This window comes from Gossypium hirsutum, chromosome D07 (assembly GCF_007990345.1).
Source record: "Gossypium hirsutum isolate 1008001.06 chromosome D07, Gossypium_hirsutum_v2.1, whole genome shotgun sequence".
Lineage (NCBI taxonomy): Eukaryota > Viridiplantae > Streptophyta > Magnoliopsida > Malvales > Malvaceae > Gossypium > Gossypium hirsutum.
The window spans coordinates 48,217,403-48,236,236 of NC_053443.1; the positions used below are offsets into that span (position 1 = coordinate 48,217,403).

At 33.3% G+C, this 18,834-nt stretch overlaps 2 protein-coding genes across 2 annotated transcripts; both read left to right on the forward strand.

Annotated features, from left to right (window-relative positions):
* Positions 1-6,095: 6,095 nt before the first annotated feature.
* On the forward strand, positions 6,096-8,303 carry LOC121219506 (receptor-like protein kinase FERONIA). The gene has a single exon (XM_041097778.1). It carries the CDS (start codon positions 6,450-6,452, stop codon positions 7,701-7,703), a length of 1,254 nt encoding a protein of 417 aa, XP_040953712.1. The 5' UTR covers positions 6,096-6,449; the 3' UTR covers positions 7,704-8,303.
* A 6,413-nt stretch (positions 8,304-14,716) lies between these two features.
* On the forward strand, positions 14,717-17,967 carry LOC121219507 (uncharacterized). Its single transcript, XM_041097779.1, has 3 exons — positions 14,717-14,871; positions 15,468-15,571; positions 17,177-17,967. Exon 3 carries the CDS (start codon positions 17,210-17,212, stop codon positions 17,648-17,650), a length of 441 nt encoding a protein of 146 aa, XP_040953713.1. The 5' UTR covers positions 14,717-14,871; positions 15,468-15,571; positions 17,177-17,209; the 3' UTR covers positions 17,651-17,967.
* The last annotated feature ends 867 nt before the right edge of the window (positions 17,968-18,834 follow it).

Below are 18,834 nucleotides of genomic sequence, written 5' to 3' on the forward strand. Positions count from 1 at the left end.
TTCTTTGGATATGCCAGCTCAGCAAGAAAGCGTTGTAGCACGTCAGTGATATAACCTTAATAAGATTTTGCGTGATGATAACCTAAGTATTAAGGAATCATTTTCATGACATTTTGCATTCATTCAAATGTCATTCATATACATCTAGTTAGGAGCACTTGATTCGTTCTGATCATGTCATCCTAATCACTAGGCACAATTAGGTTCATAAAATAGAACATATAGGTCATGTTCCCTAGAGAACAAATCAATGAAGTTGCAGATCTTGCCTTCCTGCATTGATAGCGAAATAGATCGAAGACACAAACCTTGCCTCCCTCGGTTGTAGTGGAGCAGGTCAAAGATAGCAGATCTTGCCTTCCTGTACTAATAGCGAAGTAGATTGAAGAAACCATAGTTTGCAATTAAAAAGATTGAAGCTACAACGGCGAATCTTACCTTTCAGGTAGTGCAGCAGAACAGATTGAAGCTACAATGGTGAATCCTGCTTCCCCGACATTGCAATATAAAATATTGAAGTCACAACGATGAATCTTACTTCTCAGGTGATGCAGCAGAACAGATTGAAGCTACGACGGCGTATTTCACTTCCCTGACATTGCAATTAAAAAGATTGAAGCTACAACGGCGAATCTTACCTTTCAGGCAGTACAGCAGAACAAATTGAAGCTACAACGACGAATCCTGCTTCCCCGACATTGTAATATAAAAGATTGAAGCCACAATGGTGAATCTTACTTCCCAGGCGATGCAGCGGAATAGATTGAAGCTACGACGGCGAATCTAACTTCCCTGACATTGCAATTTAAAAGGTTGAGGCCATAACGGCGAATCTTACCTTCCTAGGCGATGCAGCGGAACAGATTGAAGCTACGACGATGAATTTTACTTCCCCGACACTGCAATTTAAAAGATTGAGGCCACAACGGCGAATCTTACTTCTTTGGCGATGCAGTGGAACAAATTGAAGCTACAATGGTGAATCCTGTTTCCTCGACATTGCAATTAAAAGATTGAAGCCACAACGACGAATCTTACTTCAGACGATGCAGCGGAACAGATTGAAGCTACGACGGCAAATCTCACTTCCCTGACATTACAATTAAAAAGATTGAAGCTACAACGGTGAATCTTACCTTTTAGGCAGTGCAACGGAACAGATTGAAGCTACAACGGCGAATCCTGCTTCCTCGACATTGCAATATAAAAGATTGAAGTCACAACGGCGAATCTTACTTCCCAGGAGATGCAACAGAACAGATTGAAGCTACGACGGCGAATCTAACTTCCCCGACATTGTAATTTAAAAGATTGAGGCCACAACGGCGAATCTTACCTTCCTAGGCGATGCAGCAGAACAGATTGAAGCTACGACGATGAATCTTACTTCCCCGACATTGCAATTTAAAAGATTGAGGCCACAACGGTGAATCTTACTTCTCTGGCGATGTAGTGGAACAGATTGAAGCTACAATGGCGAATCCTGCTTCCTCGACATTGCAATTAAAAGATTGAAGCCACAACGATGAATCTTACTTCAAACGATGCAGCGGAACAGATTGAAGCCACAATGACGAATCTTACTTCCCCGACATTGCAATTCAAAAGATTGAAGCTACAATGGCGAATCTTACTTCCAAGCGATGCAGCTGAACAGATTGAAGTCACAACGGCGAATCTTGCTTCCTCGTCATTGCAATTGAAAATATTGAAGCCACAACGGCGAATTTTACTTCCAAGCGATGTAGCGGAACAGATTGAAGTCACAACGGCGAATCTCACTTCCCCGTTATTACAATTTAAAGGATTGAAGCCACTACGGCGAATCTTACTTCCCAAGCGGAGCTGTGGAACATATTGAAGCTACAACGGCGAATCCTGCTTCCCCGAAATTGCAATCTCATTTCCCTAGCAGTGCAGTGGAATAGATTGAAGCTACGATGACAAATCTCGCTTCCCCGACATTGCAGTCAAATAGATTAAAGCTACAACAGTGAATCTTACTTCCCTGGCGATGTAATGGAAAAGATTGAAACCACAATAGCGAATCTTGCTTTCCCGACATTGCAATTAAAAGATTGAAGTCGCAACGGCGAAACTTACTTCCTCGGTGAACAGATTGAAGATAGCAACTCTTATCTTTTTGAAGTTGCAGTAGAGCATATTAAAGCTATAAACCACAGATCTTATCTCTCTGAAGTTGCAGTAGAGCAGATCGCATCAGACTTTATTTTCTTAAAGATACAGTAAAACAAGTTGAAACAACAAGTCTTATCTCCCTGAAGTTGTAGTGGAATAGCCTAAAACCACAAATCTCGTCCCCCTGAAGTTGCTGCGAAGAAGATTGAAGCTACAAGTCAGATCTCCTTGAAGTGCAGTGGAGTGGATCAAAACAATCAGACGCAGTGGACTGGACTGAATCTACTTGAAAAGAGAAGCATCAAATAAGTGAAGACTCGGCGAGACCGAGCAAAATTGGTCTTTCTTAATCTTTGCTCTATTCTCATTACACGACAACGAGCAAAGAGGGGCAGTTGTACAAGCCCATTTTGCCCGGGCCCAAACCCACCCAAACCTAAACTCAAAACCCATTACAAACTAAACCCAAATAAGCCTAGACCTGGCCCAATTAACCCAATTACCCCAAACCCATTTCTATCAGCCCAAAATAAACAAAAAATAGAGAAAGAAAGAAAAACCTAACCCTAGGTGCGCCGCACCTAGGGTATTCGGTCCCAACTACCACCGTTGTTCCTCTGACCAGCGCCGTACGGGCTTACCTACTCCACAAACTCCTCTGGCACCTGCAAGGAAGAACACACACGCAACAGCAAGTACAATGATAGTAGAAAAATTGTAAAAAATGGTTGTAATGGGCTATAAATAGCCGAATATCAACTTTGTAAAGGGCTTTTTTCGAAAAAATTTTAGAAGAAATAAAAAAGTTTTTGAAGGTGATTTTCTTTGGTTTTTCCAATTTCTCTTTTTCCTATTTTCGTTTTATTCCTGTTGTTCTAAGTTGATTCTTTATTTTTCATTTTTACTTAGCCATACATACATATAACAAGATAACAAAATAAAATAAAGAGGAGGGTTTTACCTGATTTTGGTAGATGTGAGGAGGAAGAACCGAAAGGTCTCGTCCAATTTTAGCCCTTGTCACCGGGTTATTCTGGTAATTTTGACCCCAGATCTGGGTTCTATTCGAAAAAGGAACAAAAAGGGGGTATTTTGGTTTTTCGGCCACCGCAGACGGCGGCGCCGTCGTCGACGTCCGGCGGTCGGTGCGGTGGCTGATGATTGGAGCCATGGCCGGCTAGGGGGACTCTGCAAAGAAAAGAAAAGAGAAGAATTAGTTTTTTTTTGAAATAGGACACAAATGATTTTTTAGCAAACTTTTTAACTTAAATAGTGATGATGAAATGGCGCCGTTTTGGGTAAGGGGGATCCGCGCGTTGACCCGACCCAACCCGGGGAATCCGCGTGTTTTTTACTTTTGGGTTATTTACGCGCGCAGTCCCTTCTATTTTGCAGTGTGTTGCAATTCGCCCCTTTCTCTTTCTTTTATTTTATTTTAATTTAGACGCGAAATTTTATTTTTGTTCCAATTTAGTCCATTGCAGTGCTACGTTTTGGGGGATTTGGTTTATTTACCATTTTGGTCCCCTTTCTTTCGGCGCGCGTCACAATTTGGTCCCTTTTATCCTTTTTATTTCGAATTCGCCCAGTATTTTTATTTTTACTTCGATGTAGTCCCCTTTTTAGCATTTTTTACTATTTTGTTCGTTATTTTAGTGTTATGATCATTTTTATTATCATTATTATTATTATTATTATTATTACTATTAATTATTATTAGTTTCATTTTCCTTATATCTATTCGTTGCTGTTTTGCTATTATGTTAGCTAGTTTTATTATTATTCTAGCTTTATTTTCATAATATATATGTATATATACCTATGTATATTTTTGTATATATATGCATACACGTTTTTTATTCTTTGTAACATTCATGCATACTTTTATAACTTACATATATTTTTCACATTTCCATTATTTTTTTATATATACATATATATCTTTTTTTATTTTATTTTATTTATTTATTTATTTACATGTCTATTTTGATGCTTTAGTTTTTATTTGTTTATTTATTATTGTGTATACATGATTGACTTGTCTTTTATATTTATTTATTTCATTTTTGATGATCGTTCGTATTATTCGTACTTACATTACTGAATTCATTATATTAACATCGTGTTTTATTTTTACTATTTTGCGTTAAATTGTCCTCGTTCAATGTATAAATTATGACTTTTTGAATAAACAAAATTTCGTGTTTAGATTTGAGAAAGTCGTACCCTAACTTACTGGGTTTTGATTTTCGCAATAAATCTAAATGCACGAATCTTTTCAAACTCAAGTTTTTAAACGATCTCGGGAATTAAGAAAAGATCGTGTCCTAACTTACTGGGCATGATCTCTTTTCTAAACCCGAGATAATTAAATATCTTTTTTAAATAAGTAAATTTTTACGCATGTATTCTCGTATCGGGAATTTGATACGCTGTGTCCTAACGCATTGGATATGACATGTCATTTTCTCGAGATGATGATTTTTTCTAAAAAATAATAAAGGCAATGTTTTGCGTTTGGAGATTCGAGAAAATATGTCCTAATGTGCTGAATTTCGATTTTTCTCGTTCTAACAAATAGCCAAATATCCTTTTAAAATTTCAAAGTAATGCAATGTTTTGCGTTTGGAAATTCGAGAAAATGTGTCCTAATGTGCTGCGTTTCGATTTCTCGTTTGACCAAATAGCCAAATATCCTCTTAAATCTTAATCCATGTCATTCAAGTGTTTTTTTAGGATTGTATTTTAAATCTCTCTAAAGTTTTCAGTTTTTCGACACTAAGACATTAAGTAATCGACTAGGTATCAATTTTGGGCGTATCGAGGGTGCTAATCCTTCCTCGTGCATAGCCAACTCCCGAACCTATTTTCTGAATTTCGTGGACCAAACTCGTTGTTTTAATAAAATTAAATTGTTTATTAAAAATAACCATTTTTTTAAGGTGACCCGATCACACCTTATCAAAAAGGATCGGTGGCGACTCCCGTTTTCGTTTTCATTTTTCAAAACCCAAGTCGACCCCATTTTCATCAAAAAAATGGTATCAACAGAGGTATTTATACCAAATTATGTAAAAAATTAAAATATGAAGATATTATAGAGACTAAAATTGGATCATTCTTATTGGAAGCTTATTTTTTTTTGGACAAGTGTCAATAAAAGAAATTGGTTAGACAGCGTTATAGATGTTTTTTTTTCTATAAAAATATGTGTGTCCTGCGTATAACAATAAATTTTTTTAGAATTTTTTGCAAATTGGTGAGGTGAGGTGTTTTTTAGATGTGGCAGTGTTTGATTGGATAAATTATATTCTTTTGGATGTTAGAATGTTATGACCCATTGACTTCTTTTTGGCCAAGTTGTTTACAAAGGAGACCGTTTACCAAATCAATTCTACCATTAGGAGGAATTGAGGTAAAAATCCCGGTCTACTCCAATATTCAATCAATTCTTAAAATAGATTTTTCTTTCTAAGCAGTAAGATAATTATAGCAACAAAAAACGTCTTGATCGTCAACTTTTCCTTAAGTAGTCAATCCCAGTACGACCTGTAAATCGACTATTGCCAAATTTCTAATTGCGATACACGTGTTCGTAATTTAAGATTTTGACAGTCTTCCGCGCTGAAAAGTCCAACTCGAATCAATGACCTCAACCGCGTGAGTTGTTTAATTCTGATCTCTATCTCTCTTGATGGAATTCAATTGGCTTTTCCCACCTAGACACGTCAATTTGTTCGTGGGAATTCGAATCCAACATGCACTTTTTGAATCGAAGCTGAATCAACTTTAAGAAATAAAGTTGGTGTACTTATAAGTATCATGTAAAGATATAATAAAACATTAAAAATATATTAAAAAAGAGACACTTATCAGTAGATTTTAAAACTCATATAAACTATTATTTCTTTATTTAATATCTAAATATATGAAGATGAAGTCGTATATACTAAAAAGGTTACGGGCCTAGCGCTGGGACTTCAATGGACCCGCCCCCGGAGAAGCAGCGAGGAAAGTACACTGCCCGGACTTGATAAGATTATGACCTATTCAACGTTCCAACAAAGGGCCAGTTTGTTTCATTGATTTCATTTTCGGTAAAATGTTTTCATCTTTTTTCCAATGTTTGGTAGAAGGCCACCTGTTTTTCTGTAAAATGACTTGTGGAACTTGAAATTGGTAACACATTTTACACAATTCTTAACTCCTACCTCTCTTTCTCTCGTTTAATAATGCTCTCTTCCTCCAATTTTCTTTGAGAAATAAAAAACTCTCCAACTCCGAAGTTAGGCTTTGGAATAAGATTTATAATGAGAACTCCTCTACTTTCCAGCTTTTGTTTCTGTCCAGTATCTGAAAGCAAATTAAAGAAGAAGCCGAGCAAGGGAAAAGCTAAATCATCGCTTCCCCAACATCTGTGCCGTCGATTTTCACTCGACGAGATCAGAGTTGCCACCAATAACTTTGACTCCCACTTGGTTCTTGGTAAAGGTGGCAGCGCAGTAGTATACAAAGGGTTTTTCGATGACGGGGCCTCGGTTTTCGCTGTCAAATACTTGCAGCTCGGATCCTCACGACATAGAATACTTGACGACTTTCGAAATGAGGTGCAGCTACTTTGCCAGCTGCGCCACCAACATATTGTTTCTCTGATTGGATTCTGCTATGAGGAAGACAAGATGATCATAGTGTACAATTATATGAGCCAGGGGATGCTCTTCGATCATCTCCATGGTACTGGTCATCACGATCCCCTCCCATGGAAGCAAAGGTTAGAGATTTGCATTGGGATAGCTCGTGGATTACATTATCTTCATGCTGGAGCAAAGCGTGCAGTTATCCACCGCGACATCAAGACCAGAAACATTCTTTTAGATGACCAAAAGGTTTCCAAGATTGCGGATTTCACCTTGTCTAAGATAGGCCCTTTTAGTTTATCAAACGCTCCCATCAGAATAGAGTTACCTCCTCTGGATGAAATTGAATTGGAAACAAGTCGAACGAGGCTGTTTGGTACTTTGGGTTACGTGGCTCCTGAGCTTTTCATTGATGCTACTCTTGTGACAGAGAAATCAGACGTTTACTCATTTGGGGTTGTTTTGCTTGAAGTACTTTGTGGTAGAAAAGTATTAAAGTTTGATGCAGGGGACCATAGTCATCGTCATATAATTTCTTGGGTCAATGAACACCTAAAGAATGGAAGAATTTACCAAATGACGGATCCATATTTGGAAGGGAAAATAGCCCCGAGTTGCTTACAGAAATTCCTGGACATCGCTTTAAGTTGCGTCCATGTTGAGGAACATAAACGACCTGCTCTTGGTGAAGTGGAGGTGACATTAGAGCTTGCTTTGGAGCTCCAAAACAAAGCAGAATTCGAAGTGAAGCGCCTCAATCCTCATGGAGAAGCTATGTATGAAGAAGTAGCTTTCTCTGCATCTGCCTTCAGTTTCTCTGATTATCAGACTGATGTACTCTGGCCCCATGGAAGTTCTCGTGTCGAGGATACATTTAGCTGGAAATCTGAGGATATGTTGTCAGACATTGAAGAGCTGTGCAGATGACAGTGAAGATATGCAATCTGGGATGGATGTTTGGCGGGGTCAAACTAATCAGGTATGGTTAAGCAGTTGAGGTGTCTCTTAACTTACTTTCCTGACTACTGTCCATTGAAGGCCACAATTTTCACACGGTTTTGAGAAATATTTGCGTCATTTTGGAATATGTTGATTATATTTCCCATTTCGATTACGATATTAACATCATTGTATTTCCCATTTCGATTACGATATTAACATCATTCATTCACTTTTAAAACCTTTGAATGTAAATCGTGTTACTTTAAGAAAAATGTATTTTTACTACTGAAAATATAAAAAATCTCGCTATTATTTTTGTACAGCCCAATTTTGTCCACTACCCAAACATAAAACCCAATTACAACCCAAACCCAAGACCCAACAAATTAAACCAAGCCCAAAACCCGAATGGCCCACTAACCTAACCCTAGCCCAAAATCCCAAACCACAACACAAAAAAACAAAAAAAAATTCAAACCCTAGGTGCGCCGCACCTAGGGTCTTCTAGCCCGGCTCCGCCTCCATCAGCGCAAGTGGCACACGCCACTGCCACCGCCGCAGCCCACTTGCTCCATCACCATCGCCACTTGCCTGCAAAATCAGAGAAAGAAATGACAAGTAAAAAATATGTAAAAAATGACTATATAAAAGCCATTCGAAAATGCAAAAAAGGGAGGGGGCGAATTTCACTACTGTATTTTAGGGTTTTTTTTAAAAGAAAACAGGTTCAATAAAAATAAAAGAAACCAAGAGGTGATTTTCGTTTTTTTCTACTCTTGAGTTCTTTTTCTTTTTCATTTACTTACTTTTATTTTTATTTTTATTTTTACTTTATTTTTTGAGTTTTCTTTTAATTTCATTTTTCGAAATTTCTATATAAACTAACATTTGTTTTCTTATTTTCTTTTAAAAAAAAGTCTACAAATACATATACAAAAAAAAAGAAGAAATCTAACCTTTTGAATTTTCCGGCAACCGTGTACGGTGGCCGGCGCGGCAGCGACTCTGCGGACCTTTCGCCAGATTTTGGGCCTGTGCTCGGAGAAGAGAGAGAGAGAGGAGAGGTTTTGTGAATTTTTTTTTGTTTAAAGAAGGGAAAAATGATTTTTTTTGCAAATTTTTTAACTTATATAGGATATTAAAACGGCGCCGTTTTGGAGGAGTTCAGAAAGCCTCAAAACGACGTCGTTTTAACATGGATCGGACCGACCCGACTCGAACCGCCAATGATCCGCGTGTTTCTGGATAAAAGGGGTTATTTGCGCTGCTGGTCCTTCCACTTTTGAGGCTGTTTACGATTGGGTCCTATTTTGTTTTTATTTTTCAATTTTGCCACAAAATTTCATTTTTCTCTTGATTTGGTCCTCAATGAAGTTGTGCGTTTTAGAGGAGAAGGGAAAGTTTCCCTTCCAGTCCCTCTATGTTATTCGCGCATTCAAATCAATCCCTCCCTTTTTATTTATTTCTAATCCGCCCCAAATTTTTGTCTTTTAGTTCAATTTAGCCCTTTAAACTTGCTATTTATTTTTAATTAAGTAATAATAATAATATTATTATTACTATTGATATTATTTATATATTTCTATTTATATTTATGTAAAAAGTTTAAAGATATTTTGGTTTTCCCATATATTTTTATTTATTTACTTATATTTTTTTTGGTTTTTAAATTTTAGATTAATTCATTATTTTGTTAATAATATTATTATTTACTTATAATTATTGTTTATTTTAGCTACAAACTTTGATGTATATATACGTACATTTTTTTATTTGTTATAAATATATATATATTTTTTATGCCTCTCATTTTTACGTACATATACATATGTATATATGCCCATATAGTTTAATTCACATGCAAACATATATGTATATATATACTTATTTTTTAACTTATATACATGTCTGTACATATCTATGCACATATTTTTAACTTTCATAAATATATGTGCATGCTTGAATAGATACACATATCTTATAATTTTTATATATATAGATATATAGATTTTTACTTTTACAATTTTATTTTTGTGTTGTTATTATTGCTTTATCTTATATTTATTTATGTGTTCATCATTATTTTTATGAAATGTTAGCCCTAGTTGTCTATTATTTCATGTATAATTGTTTTGACATCTTTTATTTATTTATTTATCATTTTGTTGTGGTTATTCGTGTTATGTTTACATCGTCGTATTTATTATTTTGATACCCATATTAACATTGTGTTTTATGATTTTTTTGAATAAGCGAAATCTCGTGTTTAGATTCGAGAAGGTCGTACCCTAACTTACTGGGTTTCGATTTTCATAATAAATCTAAATACACAAATCTTTTCAAACTCAAGTTTTTAAACGATCACGGGAATTAATAAAAGATCTCGGGAATTAATAAAAGATCGTGTCTTAACTTACTGGGCATGATCCCTTTTCTAAACCCAAGATAATTAAATGTCTTTTTAAATAAGTAAACTTTGTGGCATGTATTCTCGTATCGGGAATTCGATACGTTGTGTCCTAATGCATTGGATATGACATGTCGATTTCTCGAGATGAAGATTTTTCTAAAAAATAATAGAGAGAGTATTTGGCATTTGGAAATATGAGAAAACGTGCCCTAATGTGCTGGGTTTCGATTTTTCTCGTTCAACCAAATAGCTAAATATCCTTTTTAAAAAATTCAAAATAAGGCAATGTTTTGCGTTTGGAAATTCGAGAAAACGTGCCCTAATGTGCTGGGTTTCGATTTAAAAAAATTTCAAAATAAGGCAATGTTTTGCGTTTGGAAATTCGAGGAACATGCCCTAATGTGCTGGGTTTCGATTTCTCGTTTAACCAAATTGCCAAATATCCTCTTGAATTTTAATCCATGCCATTCGAGTTTTTTTAAGGATCATATTTTAAATTTCTTTAAAGTTTTCAGTTTTTCGACACTAAGACATTAAGTAATCAACTAGGTACCAATTTTGGGCGTATCGAGGGTGCTAATCCTTCCTCGTGCGTAACCGACTCCCGAACCTGTTTTTCTGAATTTCGTGGACCGAACTTGTTGTTTTAATAAAACTAAATCGTTTATTAAAAACAACCACTTTTCAAGGTGACCCAATCACACCTCATCAAAAAGGATCGATGGCGACTCCCGTTTTCGTTTTCATTTTTCAAAACCCAAGTCGACCCCATTTTCAAACAAAAAAATGGTGTCAACAATTTTTATTGACATGATTAAAGCATTTTATGTGTCTGTTTTATTATTTATAAAGATAATTTATGAAATTTGACACTTAAAAATTACAAACACTTAATCCAGTTGCCATAGTATTTTTGCTTGGATTGTAATATGCAGAATAAGAACATTTAGACAACTTTTTGGAGCTCCATTTTCATAAACTTGATTCATAAGTGATAAAAGTAATATATTTTAATCCTATCTTTAATGCATTTTTGGATGATTATTTATGTAAATTGGTGAGTTTTATACTCCTAATCCTTTAAATTCATGTTTCTATAATTAGGAGAGTATTTGAGAGTAAAAGGAGAGACAAAGAGCAAAAATTGGACAAATAGACCAGATTTTCGGAGCCACACGGGTTGGACACATGGCCGTATGAGCCATACGAGTTGGCACACAGCCATGTGTCAGGCTGTGTCAATTTCGAAACTCGCATTTCAAACACGGTAAAAGACACAATTTTTAGGCTTTTCGGGCATTCTAAAGCCTATAAATACTAAATAGAAGAAGAGAATAAGGGACGATTAGAGAGTATTGAAGAAAACAACTCGAAGAACACCATTGAAGCCAACTCTGAAGCAAATTTCCATCAAGATTGAAGACCTCCGTTTAATTTATTTGAAGTTTTTATGAGTTTCTTTATTTCTTGTGATTATACTGACTTTGACTGTTTTTATTTACAATTATGAACTAATTCTCTAGATACCTAGGGAAATGAACCCTATAACGAATTTTATTATATGATTTCTATTTTACGTGATAAATATTGGATTCTTGTTCTTAGTTATGTGTGCTTATCTCTTGTTTTAATATTTCCTGAATATTAATGCATGTTTAATGTGCTTAAATCAAAGGAGGAAAATCCCCTGTTTAAGAGTAGATATAACATAATTGAGTGGAGTTGCATGCAATCTTAGAAATAGGATGACATAAATCCATCGGATTAGAGTCAAATCTAATAGGGGAATCCATAGATAGAGTTAATGTGATAATATGTGTTTTAATTAGAAAGAAATTTCAATTAATCAACCTAGTTTCAGTTGCTCTTACTCTCGAAAAAGATATTAGCATAATTTAGGGATTTCTACGGATCAAGATACCAACTGAATAAATCGTTTAATTCAGATTCATAATGATAGATGAAGACTAGGTGGATTTTTTCCTGGGTATTGTTTAGCTTCTTGGTTATTATTCAATTATTTTCCTAATTTATTCTCTGCTGAGTTCTTTAGTTAAATAATTTAGTAGATTTTAGCTTAAAACAATCACTCCAATTTGTCGGTTAAATAATAAGAAAATAATAATTACTTGTACTTTTAGTTCCCGTGGATACGATACCTTTACTCATCGTAGTTATACTATTTATTGATAGGTGCACTTGCCTTTATTATATTTTTAGTTAATTTCGTGATACATCATCGATTCGTGTTTGAATGAAATTGGACAAAACATGTAAGAAATGTAATTCAGCTTTTGTTGCAGTTTTTCCATTGTTATGGCCCACCATTGCATTTCTATTTGTTATATTGTCGCCTATGGTTTTAAATATAAGTGGTTCTACCATTAACAAAGACGGAAGATCATTGCGTGTTGAGGTACAATCTGTTAACTCTTTAATTTTGTATAAAATTAATCACTCTCTTTTGAAATAGTCTCATTTCTTTGCAGTTGTGTATAGCAGTGAGTTTATTGACGTGTGAGATATTGGCCCGATCACTACACCAAAATAGGCTTTTAACGGCACTTTTAGCAGCGCTAGGACAAAAAAATGCCGGTAAAAATCAAGCATTAGCGGCGCTTTATAAAAATTGCCACTAAAGATCGAGCATTAGAAAAACACCACAAAAAACCAAAGCCCAACAACGTCGTTGTCTTACCTTTCGAGGCTTTAGCGGCGTTTTTGAAAAAGCGTTGCTAATGCTCGGGCTTTAGTGGCATTTTTGAAAATGCGCCGCTAATGCTCGGGGTTTTAGCGGCGTTTTTGAAAAAGCGCAGCTAAAAACATTTTTATCTTAATTGGTTTATTTATATTAATTAAATAAAATTCAATTTATTTCTAATTGAATATTTAAAATCTTCAAAAAAAATAATGACACGTAGAAATAATTTGAAAAAAACACATGGAAAAATTAAAATACTATTATTTAAAATAATTAAAGTTTTTTGGGTACATGATTACTGATTGTTTTTTAATTTATATATATTAAAAAATTTCTTATATAATCCTAAAATAGATAGTATTAATTTTAAAATATTGAATTAATTATCACTATAGTTTAGGGTGTTTGGTTTAGGGTATATGATTAATTTAAGATTTAAGGTCGGTTTAGGAGTTCATATTTTAAGGTTTAGGGAGTATGGATTTAGGGATTATGAATTAGGGATTATGGTTTAAGGGTTGGGATTTAAGGTTTAGGGGTTAGGGGTTAGGGGTTTAGGGGTTAGACATTAGGGGTTAAGAGTTAGGGATTTAGGATTTAGAGATTTAGAGGTCAGATTAGGGTTTTGGGTTTAGATTAATTATTTTTAATTTATATTTTAAATATGTTCTTATATAATTGTAAAAGAGATAATAATAAATTAAATATATTGAAATTATGAGTATAGTTTAAATTATTGAAGAGATATATAATAGATAGACTTTATATGTATTGAATGGTTAATTTAGGGTTTAAGGTTAAGGTTTACTTGAGATTTGTTAAATAATAAAATTTTATACAATTAATTAATGCTTTTATATTCAAAAAATTTAATCTAAACCATTTGATATATTTAAATATTAGTTTAAATAGAATTAATAAATAAGTTAAAAAAAAGTAATAGATTGATATGAATATTTAGGTATAATTATTTATTTTGGAGAGGACCAAATTATAAGAAATAAAATTAAAATACAAAAATAAAAATGAAATAAAAAACTAAAATTTATAATTTTATCTAACTCTTATAAATATTACTTACAAATTTTAGAATTATTTATTTAAAATTTATATGAAAGATACAATAATTGAATGTAAAAAATATGCGATATTTAGCGGCGTTTTCAGTAAAAAACGCCGTTACTATGTATTAAAATTTTCCAAAACGGCGCCGTTTCAATACAAGAATTTAATTTCTTAGTGGCGTTTTCAGAAAAAAACGCCACCATAAGGTCAAAACGCCGCAAAAATTTTGTTAATTTAGACAAAATGGTGAAGTTTTGATTTGCGAATTTAATGGATTTAGCGGCGCTAAGATAAAAACGCCTCTAAAGGTGAGCATTAGAGGCGCTACTTGGGAAATGCCACAAAACTTCATTTTAATTTAAACAAAACTGTGTCATTTTGTTTGTCAAAATTAGCGGCATTAGCGGCGCTACGCTAAAAACGCCGCAAAAGGTGAGAATTAGAGGCGCTATTTTAAAAACGCCACAAAGCTTCATTGTAGTTTATAGAAAACGGTGTCATTTTGTCTGGCGAAATTAGTGGCATTAGCGGCACTATGCTAAAAACGCCGCAAAAGGCGAGAATTAGAGGCTCTATTTTAGAAACTCCGCAAAGCTTCATTGTAGTTTAAACAAAACGGTGTCGTTTTGTCTAGCGAAATTAGCGGCATTAGCGGCGCTAGGCTAAAAACGCCTCGAAATGTGAGAATTAGAGGCGCTATTTTAAAAACGCTACAAAGCTTCATTGTAGTTTAAATAAGATGCTTTCGTTTTACTCTCCTGTATTTCATCCCAACCCATATCCGAAATAGCTTATTATTTCCCCTACAATTTTTCCCTAAATCTTCCTCAAATCAAGAACCCTAGTCTACTGCATCGCCCTCCACGACCCGAACCTTCCCCAAATCTGCTGCATTGTCGTAGACCGTCCCTTCTGCCGTCGCACTCCTTTACCGTCGCACTCCTCTGCCGTTGCACTCCTCTTCATCAATTCAACCGGTAAGGTTTTTCTCTTTTGTTAAAAAATCATCTTGCTGTGGGGCTTGAGCAATGTACATGTAATTTGTTTATATTCTCCTGTACATAAATTGTTTTACACCTACTTACGTGTGTTTTACACCTGCACATAAATTGTTTTACACCTTCATTGATAAGTCAATGCGCAAATTGTTGATGGGTTTTAGAAAATTTTTCACTATTTAGTTGTAGGACAGAAAAGATTATGTATTTCTTCTTAGAATTTTATTATTTTGAAAGAAATGTAGTTTCTTGCTGCCTGGAAGTTAGCGAAAAAAAAGGGATTATTTGGCTGATAAATGATTTGATTCTCCGGCCTTGTTCTGTTTTTCCAAAGCTAACCGCTTTAATCCATCAACAAATAAAAATTATTCTTGAGAAAATAAAAACAAACAAAAAATAAATGGGAAAGCTAGGATTGTGGGATCTTGAGAAACATTTTGCGTTTTATGGGGCATATCACAGTAACCCAGTTAACATTTTGATACATACTTTATTTGTGTGGCCGATATTTAATCATGCTTTGGTTCTGAATTATGGATCTGCTTTTTCTATTTTCCTATGCTTGTTTTATGTAGTTTTGGATAAGAAAGCTGGGTCTTTGGCCGCGTTGCTGTGCTTAGCTTGCTGGGTCGGAGCTAGTTCCACCGCTGCAAAACTTGGCTATTCTCTGGCCTGGAAGGTAAATTTTTGTTCTTTTGTTGTAAAGTATCAGCCTTAGTTTGATTGAATGATTGGAATTTTCTGAATGAATTGTCATTGTAGTGGATTGATTTCTTGGGTTTTGCATGTTAGGTTCCGTGTTGGAATCTTTGTACTTGTCGGAAACCTTCCAATTTTGCAAATAAAAAGTTTTTAGTTAATCATCTTTCTCTTCCAGCTACTGATATACCCGTTGCATTTAGGCGCTTTTGACATGTATTTTGCAAATCATAATAGGATTTAAGCAAATGGACTTTGTTTATTTATTTATGTAGATAATACTTTTATGTTTTATATTTACTGTACAAGTTGGTATCTCACATTTTCTGAATAAATTTCTGCAAGTTGTAGCCAATGCAAATTGCTGTTTTAGCCAATTGAACAAGTTGGTATCTCACATTTTCTAAATTCATTAGTGCATAAATTTCTGAACAAGTTCGTATATCACCCCATATATGGTATGGATATATAACCTATATTTCAATTTTATTAATAATAAATTTTATAATTTTAAAAATAATTGTAAATTTTATTTTTTAAATATTAAAACCTATATTTTTAATATATCACCCCATATATGGTATGGATATATAACCTATATTTCAAATTTATTAGTAATAAATTTTTCAATTTTATAAATAATTATAAATAAGATACATAAAAGTGATATACTTACATAATACATAAATTACATAACCAAAATTTGTAATATATAACTTACATAACTTATTAATATTTATATACATTTTTAATATATATATATTTATAAAATTTATATATTTTTTCAAAATTTATCAATCATATCATAACTTATATATAAACTTAAATATAAACTTGCATAACTTACATAATAACATAATAACTTACATAATACATAGCCTACATAACTTACATAACTTACATAATACACAACTTACATAACTTAAATAACTTACATAATACATAAATTCCATAACTTACATTATACACAACTTACATAACTTAATTAATATTATACACAACTTACATAATACATTACTTACATAGCTTACATTATACACAACTTACATAACTTAATTGCATTATACACAACTTACATAATACATAACTTACATAACTTGTATTATACACAACTTACATAACTTAATTACATTATACACTACTTACATAACTTACATAGCTTACATTCTACACAACTTACGTAACATACATAATACATAACTTACATAATACACAACTTACATAGCTTACATAATACATAACTTACATAACTTATATAATACATAGCTTACATAATTTACTTAATACATAAATATATATCATATCATAACTTACCTAACTCATTTATACTTATAACTGAACAACTTACCATTGTAATTTATTGTCAACATCAGGCTTCAAGAATTAAGAAATGGACCGGTCTTGGATGAATTTGTCAATGGTAAGTAACGGTTATCGAAATGGAGTACAAACTTTTCTAAATTTTGCATTTCAATATGCAAGCCAAGAGAACATGATTCTTTGCCCATGTAAGAAGTGTGTCAACATAAACTGGCATTATCGTGAAGTCGTATATGAGCATCTAATTGTTGATGGGTTTGTTCAGGGTTATAAAAAATGGATTTTTCATGGAGAATGCATGCATAGTACTTCCTTTTCAACGATGGATGTATCTTATCCTGGTACTGCTTACCATCAGTCTGTTAGTGGGGATGACATGGAAGGTATGTTGCGGGATGCATTTAATATGCACAATCATGGTTTGCAGTCGTTCCCAGCCGACTTTGTGGCATCTGATGATTGTAATCTTGGTGGAAATGCTTTTACCGAACCGGGAAGAAGTGTATCTCATGAAGAGCCGAATAGAGAAGCGGCGAAGTTTTACGCGCTACTTAATGACATGAACGAAGAACTTTATGAGGGATCAAAATGTTCAAAAATGTCCTTCTATATTCATCTTTTTCAGTTAAAATGTTTGGGAGGGTGGATCGGAAACTCTTTGACAATGTTGTTAGAATTTTTTAGAGATATGTTTCCCTTTGCAAAAATCTCTCACTCAAAATTGTGGAATAGTTGTTAATTCCTCAATTACAAGTTATGCTAGTGCTAGGGACAATAATTCTGTTGAGGGAAATGTGGAATATTTCGGACTTCTTACTTACATAGTTGAGTTGGATTACTACAGGAAATGGAAAGTTGTCTTATTTTGAGGTGATTGGGCTGATGTTAATACTGCTCGTGGAATTAAGCAAGATCAATTTGGTTTTACAATGGTGAACTTCCCTCGATTGATTCACACATGACAATGATTGATAGATGAGCCGTATGTAATTTTGTTTTAATTTAGTTTATTTACAAAATTGTCATTTATCACATAATTTTTAATCAATTTCAATTATGTTGCCGTCCCACTATATTTAACTAGGGTATATTTTATACTTAAGTCCTTCCTCATTTAACTTTCAAGCTATTTAATAAACTAAATACAATAATTACTAAATTTTACACATTTTACAAATTAGTCCTTTTCCTTTAATTAGATATCTAAGCGTTAATATTTCTGAAAAAAAAAATTAATACAACCCAAATGACTCTATAAATATTCTAAAAATAATATTTAAGAGTCGAAAGGAAGGAAATTTGTGGTCCCGAACCATTGTTCCTTCACCACTAAAAATCAGGTTATTACAACATAGCTTTCGAAAGCCCATACTAAGCTCGGATAAGTGTCTGAATCATATTTTAATTTTATTTAAACTTAAAAACTTGAAAAAAAAATATTATTGATTAGGAGTGATCGTAGTTGCTTTGGCAACGAATATGACGTCTCGATAGCTTGACCCAACGATCGGATCAGGTAAAGGAGTGTTACAGATAATTATTTAAATATTATTACAATCAAATAATAGTAAAACTACCGAATATCAAATAATAATAACTAAACATCTTAAATAATAATGAAAAACATTACTTTTTTTTATGATGGAAACAAAACATATTAAATAATACAATTATATATATTTTTATTTTGAATGAAAATGCCTTGATAATGCATATATTATACTGTAAAATATTAGTTTTAATTGGTGTATAATTGTAACACTAATTAAGTGATAATTAATCTCAAATAATAAGTGTAATTTAATACGGATCCAAAGTTCACTTAAGTAATAATAACTATTACATTGAAAATATTATTAATAATTAAATAATTAAATTTATACATTACATTAGATTACCAATATATTGATGTTATCTTTTTAT

Coding starts and splice junctions, on each gene's coding strand:
- LOC121219507 (XM_041097779.1), top strand. CDS start 17,210: ATGCATAGTACTTCCTTTTCAACGATGGATGTATCTTATCCTGGTACT.
- LOC121219506 (XM_041097778.1), top strand. CDS start 6,450: ATGAGAACTCCTCTACTTTCCAGCTTTTGTTTCTGTCCAGTATCTGAA.